General features: G+C 46.9%; 1 protein-coding gene across 10 annotated transcripts in view; it reads left to right on the forward strand.

Moving 5' to 3' along the window:
- The window catches only part of HNRNPM (heterogeneous nuclear ribonucleoprotein M), a 39,139-nt gene extending 25,981 nt beyond the window's left edge, over positions 1 to 13,158 (forward strand). For 5 of the 10 annotated variants that reach the window (XM_045774452.2, XM_045774459.2, XM_087867338.1 and 2 more), the window contains 5 exons: positions 342 to 419; positions 7,568 to 7,621; positions 9,609 to 10,411; positions 11,039 to 11,090; positions 12,733 to 13,158. In XM_045774452.2, coding sequence (XP_045630408.1) covers positions 342 to 419; positions 7,568 to 7,621; positions 9,609 to 10,411; positions 11,039 to 11,090; positions 12,733 to 12,896 — 1,151 coding nt within the window. In that variant the 3' untranslated portion in view covers positions 12,897 to 13,158. Of the gene's footprint in view, positions 1 to 341; positions 420 to 4,051; positions 4,151 to 7,567; positions 7,622 to 9,608; positions 10,412 to 11,038; positions 11,091 to 12,732 lie in introns of all 10 variants that reach the window. The other 5 variants (XM_045774449.2, XM_087867333.1, XM_087867339.1 and 2 more) reach the window with 2 other exon arrangements.
- Positions 13,159 to 14,010: the final 852 nt, after the last annotated feature.

A 14,010-nucleotide genomic window follows, 5' to 3' on the forward strand; every position in this document is an offset into this window, starting at 1 on the left:
AGTCTAGAAATTAATTTTACTCGTCAGTCTTTCTTTCCAGTGGGTATCTTGGCTTTTGGTTCTAGCTTTCTCACTAACTAGCTCTGTGACCTTGGGCAAATCACTCCATCTCTCTGGGCCTCTCTTTGCTTGTCTGTTAAGGGGGTTGGATCAGATTAGCTTCATGAAGATGGTAATTTTTAGGCAAGGGCATTAGTATTTTTTCCCCCAAACCCTTACACTTGGTAAGGAAGTTCCTGGCAGAAAATTCCCGAGGTGAAACTTGTGAAAACATCTTTCTTTTCCTGATGAGTGTAAGCAGTCTCATTGAAATGGTCCTCAAATGGGAACCTCTCTTGCAGGCATGGAGGGACCTTTTGGTGGCGGTATGGAAAACATGGGTCGATTTGGATCTGGGATGAACATGGGCAGAATAAACGGTAAGACTGATGCTTCCTTCCTGCTTCCACCTGCCCCCTGGTGGCTGTTGGCTCTTGGGTGACCTTGAGGCAGCATACCCATTTTTAATGAATAATTGCCCCTTCCACTGTTCTGTTGAATTAGATGTCTTTGAATTGCCTTAAATGTTACTAAAATCAGAAGTTTGTATTTCAGAAGCCAGACTTCCTAGTTAGGTAAGTGTTAATCCCGTTAGTCACTAAACTGTGTGTCCTGTGTTCTGACTCTTCCCGATAATTACCCAATAAAATAGTAAAGCTTTTTTCTTGTCCCCAGCTCTAGCAGGCATCCTGTAGATAGCTGTGGTTATGTTTTGCTTACTTTAAAATCGTCTTCAAGTGTAAGGGATTAGTTTTAGTTTCTTTGGAGTTTCTAATTGAATTCCTATCTTCCTGGAGTGCTCGCCTGCATCAGTTCTTGGTCATCTGCTCTGATAAAACTCCGAGTTGTGAGCAGAGACACTGATTTAATTTAGCATTTACATAGTGCAAATTTTGGTGTTACTATCATTCAGATCTTACCAAGCTTTTGACCCCTTAATAGAAATATGGTACTATCATAGTAACAGTCTGTTTTTTTATTTAGTCCTTGCAAGAACCACATGATTTGTAGGTACTTTTATCACCATTTCATCAGAAACTGAGGCCCAGGGAGTGACTTGCCTAAGGTCACATGGCTAATAATAATAATGGGATATATATGGATCCCACCTATCTGGCTCCAGAGCCTGGCCCTTAATCACACTGTGATCCTGCATTTCAGAACTGCCTCCAGCATGGGCGTCAGCCCCTTCTCTGTGGGGCTGTAGAGTGTGCCTTGAGAAACCTTGCAGACTGTTTCTGAAATCCTTTGGGGGTTGGTTGACTCTTTGACCCTTACCTGTGGGGATCTTGCTTCCCTTAAACACATTAACTTCCCTGGGATGGAAAGTCATTAAAGATTTGCATTTAAATGTTTCTTTGCTGACCTGCAGTATCCTTTAATGTGAAGATAGAATAGAGCAAGCGAGAATTTTCCTAGGATAGAAAGAAAATTCTGATGAATAAACTGCCCTTCTTCATGGGGTTGCCTTGTTCTAGATGATGATAAAAAGATAAAGGGAAGTCCTCACCATTAGGCATGAAGGGACAAAGGTCTGCATTTCCAGTGTACTTTTAGGCTAGCCTGTAGCTCATAATATGTACAGGAATTTAATAAAAAGTGAGAGTTGGAGGAGTCTGGCTTGGTAAAGTGTTTGCTCAAAACAGATGAGTCATTAGGAGATGGGGTTGTTGCTCTGAGGAGTGGAGTGATGTGATTTAGAAGTGGATGGAGAGGGGGTGGGGCTGTGCTGATTGGCGTGGGAAAGTCCTCAGGGTCCTGGCAGGTGGAATGCCGCAGTCACAGTTCTGGGCCTGATGATCAGAGGTTCAAGGTGCTGATTCTCTTGGAGAGCCACAGTGGGAGGATGTGTTCTGATGCGGTGTTCTTAGATGCTCTCAGATATAGATCCTCCGAGTCCTCCCTCCTCATCCTCTGCAGTAGACAGCTGGGACTTCTTCCACTTGAGCTGTGTCTGAGCTTTGAGTGCGTCAACTTTATCAGGGGAAAAGTTGATAAAGATGTTTTGAATTTAATTTAATGTTTAGTTGGTGACCATAATGTGTCTACCAGGGTCATAGGTGCTGACATCAGACTGATTAGAAATCAGTCTCAGGGGGGCGCCTGGGTGGCACAGTGGTTAAGCGTCTGCCTTCAGCTCAGGGCGTGATCCCGGCGTTATGGGATCGAGCCCCACATCAGGCTCCTCCGCTATGAGCCTGCTTCTTCCTCTCCCACTCCCCCTGCTTGTGTTCCCTCTCTCGCTGGCTGTCTCTATCTCTGTCAAATAAATAAATAAAATCTTAAAAAAAAAAAAAAAAGAAATCAGTCTCAGGGCCAGTCAATCAGCAGTACAGGTCAAGTCCTGATAAAACAGATATTAAAAATTACAAAATAAAAAATCAAATGCCAAACAATAATAAGATACAATATTTGACAAGGAAAACTCTCTTTTTGGGTGGGACATTGGAATTCACAGAGAGTTCCCTGAACTGTAGAGCCTGTTGACAGTTGGGAAGATGAGTTCTGTTTAATTTTCTTTTTGTTTTCATTTGGGAAGATGAGTTCTGAGGCCGCCACTGACATTAATACCTGTGTATGACTTCCTTATCTCAAGGGGGCGGAGTGCTGCCGCCTTCATGCCGTTAAGATAGGGATGAAAGGAGTACAGCAGAGCATCCTCCATTATAGTCCCACTCTGGGGTTTCCCTTCTGTCCACCACATGAAAGCTTGCGCAAGCTAGTTTCAGCAGATGGCATGCCACCAACCTGTGCAGTTCAGTTTGGGTCGATTCAAACTATGAATAGCAAGTTCACCATTGCTAAAATCTGTGTTTTCTTTTTTTCTTTTTTTTAAAGATTTTTATTAGAGAGTGAGCACGAATGGGGGCAGAGGCAAACAAGGAGAAGCAGGCTCCCCGCTCGGCAGGGAGCCTGATGGCAGGGCTTGATCCCAGGACCCCGAGATCATGACCTGAGCCAAAGGCAGACGCTTAATCGACCGAGCCATGTAGGCGTCCCTCTGCTGCGTTTTCTAAGTAATTCATGATGGCTAGCCTGCTTCCACCCCTTCGGTAGGCTTGTTCATGTCATCGAAAGTAAGGGACTTGAGCTTCATATAACCATTTTTGGTAGTTGTGCGTTAAAAGGTGATCATTACCTGATTTCTAAGGAGCAACATTCATTAACTAGGTCTTTCAAGGACCTCTCAGTATGGGAGGGAGACACGGTGTGATACACATCTTAAGTCTTGTTTTAGAGGAAAGAAGTAGCCAATAATGGGATCATCAGAGGTTTTCTCCAGCAGGTGGACAGCTGTGGTAAGGCTTCCCCATAGAAGCTAAGACCTTTATTTTTAAAAGACTATTGCAAAACGTAAGTCTTGCTGTCAGCATAGAAAAAAGTAATGAAGCTACCAACATCCTTGTATAGACGAAACCACCCTGGTTAGTAGAGAAGTCCCGTTATATGCAGACGTGTTTCTGTATTGTGTGGATGTGCTTGTGTTAATAGAGCGTGGATGTTTGCATTGGGTTTAGGTTCCCGCCTTTGCCTCAGCCCTTAACCAGGCGTGTGACCTTGGTCAGGTTATTAAGGCATTTGAGCCTCTTTCTTTGTAAAGGGGCGGTGATGTTGCAGGCTCTTGTGAGGATTGTGTGAACTACTGGCATCCGTAGAGCCTGGGTGGGGCGGGGCATGTGGGAAGTACCCCGCAGGTGGTAGCTGCCACTGCAGCCTGCCTTTGACTCAGCATGCGCCCACGTGGTTGCTGTAGGAGCAAGTGCTTGGTGTACCTTACTCACTGGGGGGGCTTTAATGAAAGTTGTCAATTAGTCCTTAATGGATTCAAGGTAGGTAGTTTCCAGGGATTCACTTGAGGTGACTTTTTTAAGGAAAAAAGGATGAATGATAGTTTCTCTGTAGTAAGAGTGAACATGCTGACGTGGTGGTGGCTGTCGTGTGCCTGTAGTTTGTCATGTCTAAAACACAGTGATGTTCCTGGAAAGGCCTAGGGTAATGTTTTTCTCCACAGAGATGGAGCGTGGCATGGGTGGAGGATTTGAGAGAGACTTTGCCAGAAACAAGATGGGAATGTCTCGAAGCTTTGGCGAGCCCCTTGGCAGAGGAATGGGTAAGAAGGCCCCACATGGGTGGGGCTCACCCCTTGGGGTGCAGGCTCACCCTCAGGTCAGAGGTTCTTTCTTAGGCAAAGTCAGTTGTTTTTCCATAGTCTTTTAAAAAATCGAACATTTTCTAGACCTAGGTAAAAACTTTTGGTCCTTGAATTTTTTATTGGTATCAATAGCACCATTTTTCTTTAGTCTTTTCAGGTGGCTTCTATGGTTGCATTGGTATAAGGTGTTTGCTTGCTGTGGGAGTTAAAAACCACTGTGTTTACATGGCACTGGCTCTCTGGAGTGGTAGAGATTTCTGAGGCTCTGCTGAGTGGGGTGTGAGTTCCCTTGCCCAGGGCGCTGTGGTGGTCTAGTTAACGGATGGCATGGTGTGCTTGCTGGTACCTTTAAAAGAGGCCTCAGGGAACTGGGGGAGTTATCTGATGCTGGAAGGCCTGCGTATTGGGCCTAAGTGCTGCAGAGAAACTCTTGTTACAGTTTTGGTTAGATTGCGAAGCAGTTTCTTTACTTCTCGGTGATTGTCTCTCCTGTCCCCCGTTTTGAGTTCAGATGTTTCTGAGAATCCACCAGCCTAATTCTTCATTAGTATGGTCCAAAGAGATTGTCCAGTTTTGGGCTCTTAAGTTTGTTTCTGTCAAAGGCGATTTGGAGCATGGATCCGTACTCTCCCTCCATCTTCTGCTTCTCATTCTGTGCAGATGTGAGGCTTCTGGATGACTGCCTCAGAGTGCTCAGCCTCTGTCCTTGGGTTAGGTGTGAAGATTTTAAGTTCTTTTGTGTAAGTTTGTATTAGATATATTCTGGTCCTAGAAAGATTCGTCATCCAGCTCATCAGCGAGGCGATTCTTCAGATTATTTCTAGGACTCCCATCTTTGTGTTGTGTCCTCCATGAAACTCAGGAACTATTAGAAGAGTAGAGGGAAAACAGTTGTTTGGTGGAGACTTGTTTCTCTTTTTCCCTACTGGCAGTTAGGTAGCTAGAAGGACTTTCTTGTTTCTTACTAGGCTGGTAGTGAAGATTTACTTTTTTTTTTTTCCTTGTGCTGTCTTCTGTGACCTATTGTAGCTTTATTCTAGATTATTCCAAAGCTTTAGAATTTTGGGGGTGAGTTCATAATCTGTATGATTAGGTCGGCTAAAGTTTCTTATTGTCTAAGACTGATTCTGTTTTTGTGTCCTGGAATAGCAGGATATTTTTAAAAATTAAAAAAACTTGTCATTTGGCTGCAAATAGCAATTTGTGGAAACCAAGGGTAAGAACAAGATGGCAAATGACTTTGCTTCCTAGGCACTTCTTCCTGCCTTAGGCCTAAACTTCACCACTCTGAGGTGCCTGTCAACCTCTGTGATGAGCTGGTGGCCTTGCCCTGGTTCGTGGAGAAGGGGTAGATCTGATGAGGTCATTATTTCTCATGGCAACAGGAAATTCCTCTGGTCCCGACCTGAATAGAAATGGCATCTGTAGGCCTTGCTATCTCCTGCTACTTTGCCACCATCTCTCTGATTGAGACTATCTTGTCTCTTTGTCCTGAGACCTCCCAAAGGGACAGGGGCAAGAGCAAAGGGCTTTGTTCTGGAATTCCTGCTGCTGCTTGTGATCAGACCCAATTTAGTAAAAAGGTGTCTAAGTTTAAGTTGGGGTTCAGACTAGTTGGCCTGGATGAGTTTTTTGTTTTTGTTTGTTCAGTTCTTGATTTATCTCTCCTTTCTGTTTTTCACTTGAAAATTGAATTGTTTTGGTGCTACTTTTGGTAGTGTGTCTCCCTATTCAGGTCCCTTCTCTTCTATCAAGGCAATAGATCTTTGCCCTTGTTTCTGCAAACCACTGTACTTGGAGGTGCAGGGATGCACATATGTGGTCCTTGACCTTGAAGGAGGTGGTGCAGCTGAGGAGACGATGCTTAGTGACTCAGAGCAGCACCGGAGGTCCGTACGTAGAGTGGCCTAGTGAGGGTGCCAGTGAAGATGTTGGTTCCTAGGCCCTTGGCAGCCAGGTGAGCAACACACAAAGGTGATCATTTTCTCTGTGTTAAGATTGAAAAAAGCATGTTCTACCTTTCTGATAGAAGTGTTCTGCTGAGAGCACTGGATCCGAGCAGGAGTGCAAGACCGTGGTGGAGGAGATGCAGTTTAAGGTGGAGCGGCGGGCTGAGTGTCTGAAAGGGTTCAGTGTAACAGGAGGGTGTGCTGGCAGAGAGGGCTGACAGCGTCAGGCGCACAGGCTTGGAGGTAAGGGTCTACCTGGGGCATGAAGAGCAGATTCAAGTTCAGAGTCAGAGCAGGGAGGTCTGTGAATGCCCATGAAAATTTTTCCTTTCTCTTCAAATCAGTGGAGTGCCGATTGTGATGCTTTTGCAAGGAGTATTTTGATTTAAGTGCTGCCGATTTAGGAAAGTGAAGCTACGCTGGGTATGTGGAGCAGTATCGCAGGTGTCGTGGAATAAGTAAGCCCTCCTTGCTTGCAGGCTGGAGGTCTGTTGTTTCTTGGTATGCTTTCCCACGTCCTTCCTGTAGCAGGTGGTTGTAGTACCAGAAACAGCTGTGGGGGTAGGGTTAATCTCTGTGGTCGCAGTCAGAAAATGAGATGTGCTTTGTGGCTATTAGTCCACATTGCTGAGTACACTTTGGGACCGGAGAAGGGGGTGGGTACAAGTTTCTTTACACAGTGAAAGGCTGAGAAGAATCTTTTGAAAGCTAGTACTAACCATATAGCATTAGACAAACTTTAAAGAGGTTTGTATGAATCGTTGGCAAACAAGCAACAGTGTTTTCTGTTTTGGACAAGGTGTTGGATGTGTTCTGGATATGTTGGGGTTTTTATTTTCCTGAAGCTTTGTCTGTCACTTAGTCATCGTCACACCCAGCTCCTTCCAGGTGGGGCTGGTGGGCTCAGCTTGCTGCAGTCTTTCCATGCACGACTTGTTAATGAGGTCATACTTGAGCACTGCATGCAGTTGCTGCTGGTTTTTAGGGTTTTGGCAATAAGTATAGCCACAGCTTTAGTTTGCTGAAGGATAATGTGAGGTGTTGATTGGATCTGGTGGGTGAGTGAGGGTTTGGACCAGCTTTAGAAAACTGCTACTGGCCCCATTCTTGCTCTGATTTTCTAAGTTCAGTTCATTGGTGCACTCTGGCTCTTACTTAGCTCTGCTGGGCACATTCCCAGATGGTCTTGCCAACTGGGCCTCAGACTCTGGAGCTACATGGGATCCTAGTATCATGACCCAACATCAAGGACTCTTAGAGTTTTCTAGTAAAATGATCTTGTCTGTGTGTGTATTTCTTAACCCCTCCCCCCTTTCCTTGTTTTATTTTTAAATTAGTAATATTCTTACTCTGGAATCTGTAATAAACAAATTTCTGTTACCATAGAGAAATTTGGCTAATTTTTTTTTCTTCCTGATTTCCTTAGAAATCCTAAGTAATGCACTGAAGAGAGGAGAGATCATTGCAAAGCAGGGAGGAGGTAGGAAACGCTTAGTTTTGATGTTTTGATTTTTAGAATAGGCTGTTATTACTGGGGATAGTAGAGTGTAGTGGTGGAAAGCATGGGCTCTAAAATAGACTGCCTGGGTGGGAACCAGCTCTGTCTCTTCTTAGCTGTGTGACATTTGGCAAGTTACTGAACCTCTCTATTTTCCATAGTGTAAATGGGGATATAATGGTACCTACCTCATAGGGTTGTTGTGCAGAGTAAATGAGTTAATGCATAGAAGTGAGTACCTACATAAGTGCTGTGTAAGTGTTAGCCATTGTCATCATTATAATATCCATGTAATTTGGGGGCTTTGTTGTTTTAAATACTATAAAATTGTAAATTCCTAAAAGCAAATACCTGATTATAAACATATACTAGCTCCATCCATAACAAATGCTTACTAAACTGTACGTGTGTACTGATAAATATTCAGAAAATTATAAAGTAAATATCTGCAGTCTCACTGCCCAGTGATGAGTGCTGTAATCATTTTGGAATATATCCGTCCATTAATACACTTTTTTTTTATGGGTACTTAAAACTAAATGAACTTCTTTTTTCAGCTTGACACCCCCGCCCCCCCAGTGGCTCTGAGTGTCTTGGCATTTCCTTGGTAACTCCACTTGCTGGTTATTTCTGTGGTGCTCTGATTCTAAACTCCACATGGGCACCGTTTTCCCCTTGTTCTCTGCTGTTTTTGGCACCAGGGGGTCAGCCTGATTTCTGATGTTCTTGAGCATGCTACCTGCCCTTTCTAGTTATCTTGCTTTTATTTTTTTAATAGTTTCTGAGAAATTTCTGCTCTGAAAGTCTAATATTGTTAAAATTGTGTTTATATTTTGCCACTTGGCGTGCTGTTACTCAGCATGACTAAGGAAATAGTCATGGAGAAATAGAGTGACGTGAGGTCGTCAGTCAGAGACTCACAGAAACTTCTGATTTTCCTTTTCTTGAATTTACGCCTTGGACTGGGCTGCTTGGGTCAGTAATGGGCTGGCTGTGGGCTCAGCTGACCTTTTTCAGAGGCAGGTGGCAGCGGTGGTGGTGAAGCTTGAGTGAGAGAGACCCTCATGCTCTGCATGTGGAAAAGTGCTGGGCAGACCCTCCTTGTCCAGGGCTACCAGCCTCACAGGGTCCCTGCATTGCTGACATGCCAGCATGTGTCTAGCTGAACCATGGCATTGAGAACTGATCTTAGCCTCTTCTAGGATCTACTCTGCAGTGCCATTGCCTTCTTTTCCTCCAAAGCCAGCAGAATTATACACAAGTCATTTGGGGGTTTTCCTCACAGAGTAAGGCTCCCTGGAAGTGGCTCTCTGTCCATCTAGACATAGAAGATCTATATTGGTGTTTGTTTTCTTTATCTCCTCTTAATTATGTGGCTGTATACTAGCCTCTTTATGCCTGGAGGTGCTAAGGAAATGCAGCCAGACTGGCCATCAGCAGGGCATCTGAGAGGGACAAGCTGGGAGAGGGTAAAGGTTGTGACTGATCTGAATTGTCACATATAATCCACAGAATCTGTTACATGGACTGACCAACTGAGGGTGGGGTTTCCAAGCTTCCTTCTTTGAGGGCATTTCTCCGTTGAATTTGGTGGGGAGACTTCAGAGTTCTCGGGAATTGACAACCATGGCTCACAAAGCTAGTTACAAGTGCTAGTGCTTCTGAAATAACATGGAGAACATTGTTGACACAATTCCTCCAGGGTAGATTTTCTCCTTTTTAAAATTTTACTATGGAAATTTCAGCTCTGGCACAGAAAATAGGAAGAGTGATGTCCTCACCACCCTGCCTTAACAATTGTTGACATTTGAGAAATGTCTGATCATGAATTGTGGTGGGATTTAATTCCCGAACTGTGGTTGAGCTTGTGAAGTACCCAAGCCTCTGCACCCAGGTCACCCTCCTGGCATGGTGTACACACAGGTGTGCAAGTCCTGATACCTGCCTGTGTTTTGTTTCCTTGTTCCAGGTGGAGGTGGAGGCAGTGTCCCTGGGATCGAGAGGATGGGCCCTGGAATTGACCGCATTGGGGGTGCCGGCATGGAGCGCATGGGCGCAGGCCTGGGCCATGGCATGGATCGTGTGGGCTCCGAGATCGAGCGCATGGGCCTGGTCATGGACCGCATGGGCTCAGTTGAGCGCATGGGCTCTGGCATCGAGCGCATGGGCCCACTGGGCCTCGACCATATGGCCTCCAGCATCGAGCGCATGGGCCAGACCATGGAGCGCATCGGCTCTGGCGTGGAGCGCATGGGTGCCGGCATGGGCTTTGGCCTTGAGCGCATGGCCGCGCCCATCGACCGCGTGGGCCAGACCATTGAGCGCATGGGCTCTGGTGTGGAGCGTATGGGCCCTGCCATCGAGCGCATGGGCCTGAGCATGGAGCGCATGGTGCCCGCAGGCATGGGGGCTGGCCTGGAGCGCATGGGCCCCGTGATGGATCGCATGGCCACCGGCCTGGAGCGCATGGGCGCCAACAACCTGGAGCGCATGGGCCTGGAGCGAATGGGCGCCAACAGTCTCGAGCGCATGGGCCTGGAGCGCATGGGCGCCAACAGCCTGGAACGCATGGGTCCTGCCATGGGTCCAGCCCTAGGCGCCGGCATTGAGCGCATGGGCCTGGCCATGGGTGGCGGTGGCGGTGCCAGCTTTGACCGCGCCATCGAGATGGAGCGTGGCAACTTTGGAGGAAGCTTCGCAGGTTCCTTTGGCGGAGCTGGAGGCCATGCTCCCGGGGTGGCCAGGAAGGCCTGCCAGATATTTGTGAGAAATGTAAGTGGCTCTTCAGCAGCTTGGTGGTGGTGGTAGTCACAAAGGGAGGAGGGGAGCCGGTTGGGGTCAGAGTTGGTGCCCTCAGGCAGAGGAAGTAGAGTAGCAGCACATAAGGCCACCTTGCTACTGTCCCCAAAGTCTGGTGCTGCTGGGATAAGGAGGGAATGTAAGAGCATAAGGAACTCTCTGTGACAGGAGCCCCGGGTTGTCAGACTGCTAGGTAGACACCAACGGTGAGCTCAGGAACCCTGTCTTCTTGATTCCCTTGGCTTGAAGAGCCGCTGCACCTGGGCAGGACAGAGGGACAAAGGGCTATATCTGCATTATCTTTGTACCAAGTTGACCACCTTCAGTTACTGTTGAATGGTCTGTGGGCCGCTTACTGTCCTCTGCATGGTTCTCCCTTAGGCAGTTAATGCCACAAGGGAGTATGTTTGGTGTGCTGGTTTCGAACCTCATTCCAGACAGGCATGTTTTGTTCTCTGCTGATCATCTCAGTTTGAAGGGTACCCTGTTTCTTGGGTAACAAGAAGTCCTGAAAGTTCCCCTCAGACAGACTCTGGTGTTTATGCATTAGGACATTAGGATTTGGTTGTATCATTCATTGGTTTCTCCTTTTCCCTATAGCTCCCATTTGATTTTACATGGAAGATGCTAAAAGACAAATTCAACGAATGTGGTAAGTGTTTGAGAAAGGCTTTTTAGGTGCTTCCATGTGTTGTGGCTTCAGAAGTCTTAGCTTGTTAGTGATGCATTTGAGGGGTGTAGGGAAGCTCCCATCCTGGTCTTCACAGCCACTTGCCATGACTCGAGGACCAGTGGGACTTGCCATTTTTCTGCCTGTGCAAATACTCAAGCCAGTTGTTGAGTTTCCTCTTATGTGTCAGACATTTCTCACCTGTGTTCTCATTTCAACCCCATCCTTCTCCTTTTATGGTTTTTGAAAAGAGGTAATGTCCCCATTTTGCAGATGAGTCAGGCAAAGTCACCTTCCCAAGGTCACATGGCTTCTACGTGACAAAGCTGAATAAAAACATCTGAGATGAGGTTGCTTTCTTCCACCGCACTGTTGGTTCATGCCTCAAAGAGCACTCGCCCAGAAGTTCCCAGGGGTGAACTTATGTGTGAATGAGACTGAGGGGCACTGGTTGTGGTTTCCTGGCACACCAGGCCACCATTCTGAAAGGCTCACTGTGTGGCTGAAAGGAAGTGAAGTTGGCCCCGGGTGAATCCCTGCCCCTCACTCCCACCACCTCTGTTCTGTTAACCATGTCCAGTGGGAGCCCCGGGCCTAAGCCCGAAGTCTGGGTGGCTTGCTGGGTCAGGGCCGCCTCAGTGTTGCTCACTTCCTGTTTAACTGGTAGCTCAGATTGCACCACTTTGCTGCTTCTCCTGGTTCTTCTCTTGGGGCAGCTGTTGAGCCATCATGCGCCTTCTTGCCCTCTCCCCACTCCTTAGTTTCACATTGTAGTAGGTATTCTGAAAAGTCAGGTTGAATCACGCTGCTCCCCTGCCTCAGACGCCTGGAGGTGCCCGTCTGCCAGTGAGAGAAACTCACTAGCCCCTTTGTAACTTAGTTCCTCCTCTTTCGTCTCCCTCCTGTCCCTGAACCCTGAGTTGCAAGTGCCATTCTCCAGAAGTGCTTTATTTCATGCCAGTATAGCAAGAGTCTTCCTTCTGGTGACCTTAAGTGTTTCACAACTGTCCCGTGAGAAGTCCCCTAGATGTTGACCTTCCCTTGGGGGTGAGTTTAATGGCTTTAGAAACGAGGGCCCCCAGCATAGGCTACACAGTCAGGTCCTTCTTAGCTCTTCCCCTATAGACTTGTTTCATGGTGGTGCTTGACACATACCTGGATGCTTAATCAGTGCTTGAATGAATATGTGAAACCCACTTGTGAGATAGGACGCAGCCTATGTGTGGACAGTACAGAAGCGTCCATTCTATCCTGATGGCCTCCTAAATGCTGTGGTGTGCGGTCTGGGAGATGAAGCCTCTGTAAAACTCACCTATAAAGTTGGCCTCACACAGCCCCCTTTGTAACTTTCTTGAGTGTACGAGTATGCATTTCAAGCTGCCAGGGAGGCTCATCATGGGTCAGATTGTTGTCCTTTTGGCAGAAGAATGGCAACATGGCTGAGGGCCATAGTCGCTGGAGTCCGGCTATTGTGTTCTGAGCATTCGTGTGCCAGGGCCGCTCTCCCTTTTGACTCTGTCCACCAAAATCCAACAGGTGATCTGGACTGAGTGGAGCCCAGACTGAGGCTGAGCTCTGGGTTTGCCTGATGAGTTGTGGTCTCTTCTTCCCTCCCTGTGCCCAGGCCACGTGCTGTATGCCGACATCAAGATGGAGAACGGGAAGTCCAAGGGGTGCGGTGTGGTTAAGTTTGAGTCGCCAGAGGTGGCTGAGAGAGCCTGCCGGATGATGAATGGGATGAAGCTGAGTGGCCGAGAGATTGATGTTCGAATCGATAGAAATGCTTAAGCAGTTGCCTTTTTTAAACATCGATACCAGACCTCTGAATTTGTATTTTTTCTTGTTAACCATTTTAATTTGTTGGCTGGATGTATAAAGATGTTTAAAAAATTCAGTTGCTTTTTGGGGTAATTTGAATTACTTTTTTAATGACTGGGGTTCCATTTGACTGTTTGCATTGAGATTGCAATGTGCGCAATTTTTTTTGTAGTTGTGGCATCTTGTTGACATCGAATATGACTTTGATAATAAATACCAGTTCCTGAAAAGATGCTTGCTTTTTTGCGTATGTGTTGTGGGGCACCTACCTGAGGTTGGGGGAGCTAGAGCCAGTTGTCTTTCTACCCTTGGAGCTGTGACCCCTGGGGGTCTCATCCCTATCCTTTGTGGACCCCGAGGGTAGAGGACATGGACCCTGGCCACTTCAGGAGCACTCTTTATGAAACTGAGTCCTGAGTGGACTTGAATTCTCCAACAAAGCGCTTAGATGCTAGTGGTCCCGCGGGGAGTCCTGAGAGCCGGTCTCTCTTCCTCCTGTACAATTGCTATCTGGGCCGCAGACATTGGGTCAGGCTCATTTCCAGTTTGGCTTTTGTCATAGTCTGCTTCAGCTGCTCTAACAAAAATACCATAAACTGGGCACCTTATAAACAACAGACATGTATTCCTCACAGTTCTGGGGAGGCTGGGACATCCAGGATCAAAACACTGGCAGATTCCATGTCTGGTGAGGGAACCTGATCTTTGTTCATGGATCATACTTTCTAGCTGTGATCTCACATGGTGGAAGTGGCAGGGGAACTTTCTCGGGCCTCTTTTATAAAGACACTAATCACCACCCAGATAGCATCACATTGGGCATTAGGCTTTCAACATAGGGATTGTGGTGTGTGCTTGTGGAGGGTGGGGGCATATACTTTCAGTTCATAGCCGCTTTTCTTCGCTGCAGTGACGGACCAAGCAGGGTGCGAGTTTCTGAGCATATTTAGTCCTATAGTGGTTTAGGCTGAATGTGATACGTGGGCTGTGTCAGAACCGGGTCACTCCTTCCTCTTCTCCCCCACGATGTGATCTCATAGATAGGTCCACTTGGGCTAGACAGCTGTTGCGGCCTGTGTGGAGC

This window comes from Ursus americanus, chromosome 14 (genome assembly GCF_024610735.1).
Source record: "Ursus americanus isolate L20-20 chromosome 14, mUrsAme1.1.p, whole genome shotgun sequence".
Lineage (NCBI taxonomy): Eukaryota > Metazoa > Chordata > Mammalia > Carnivora > Ursidae > Ursus > Ursus americanus.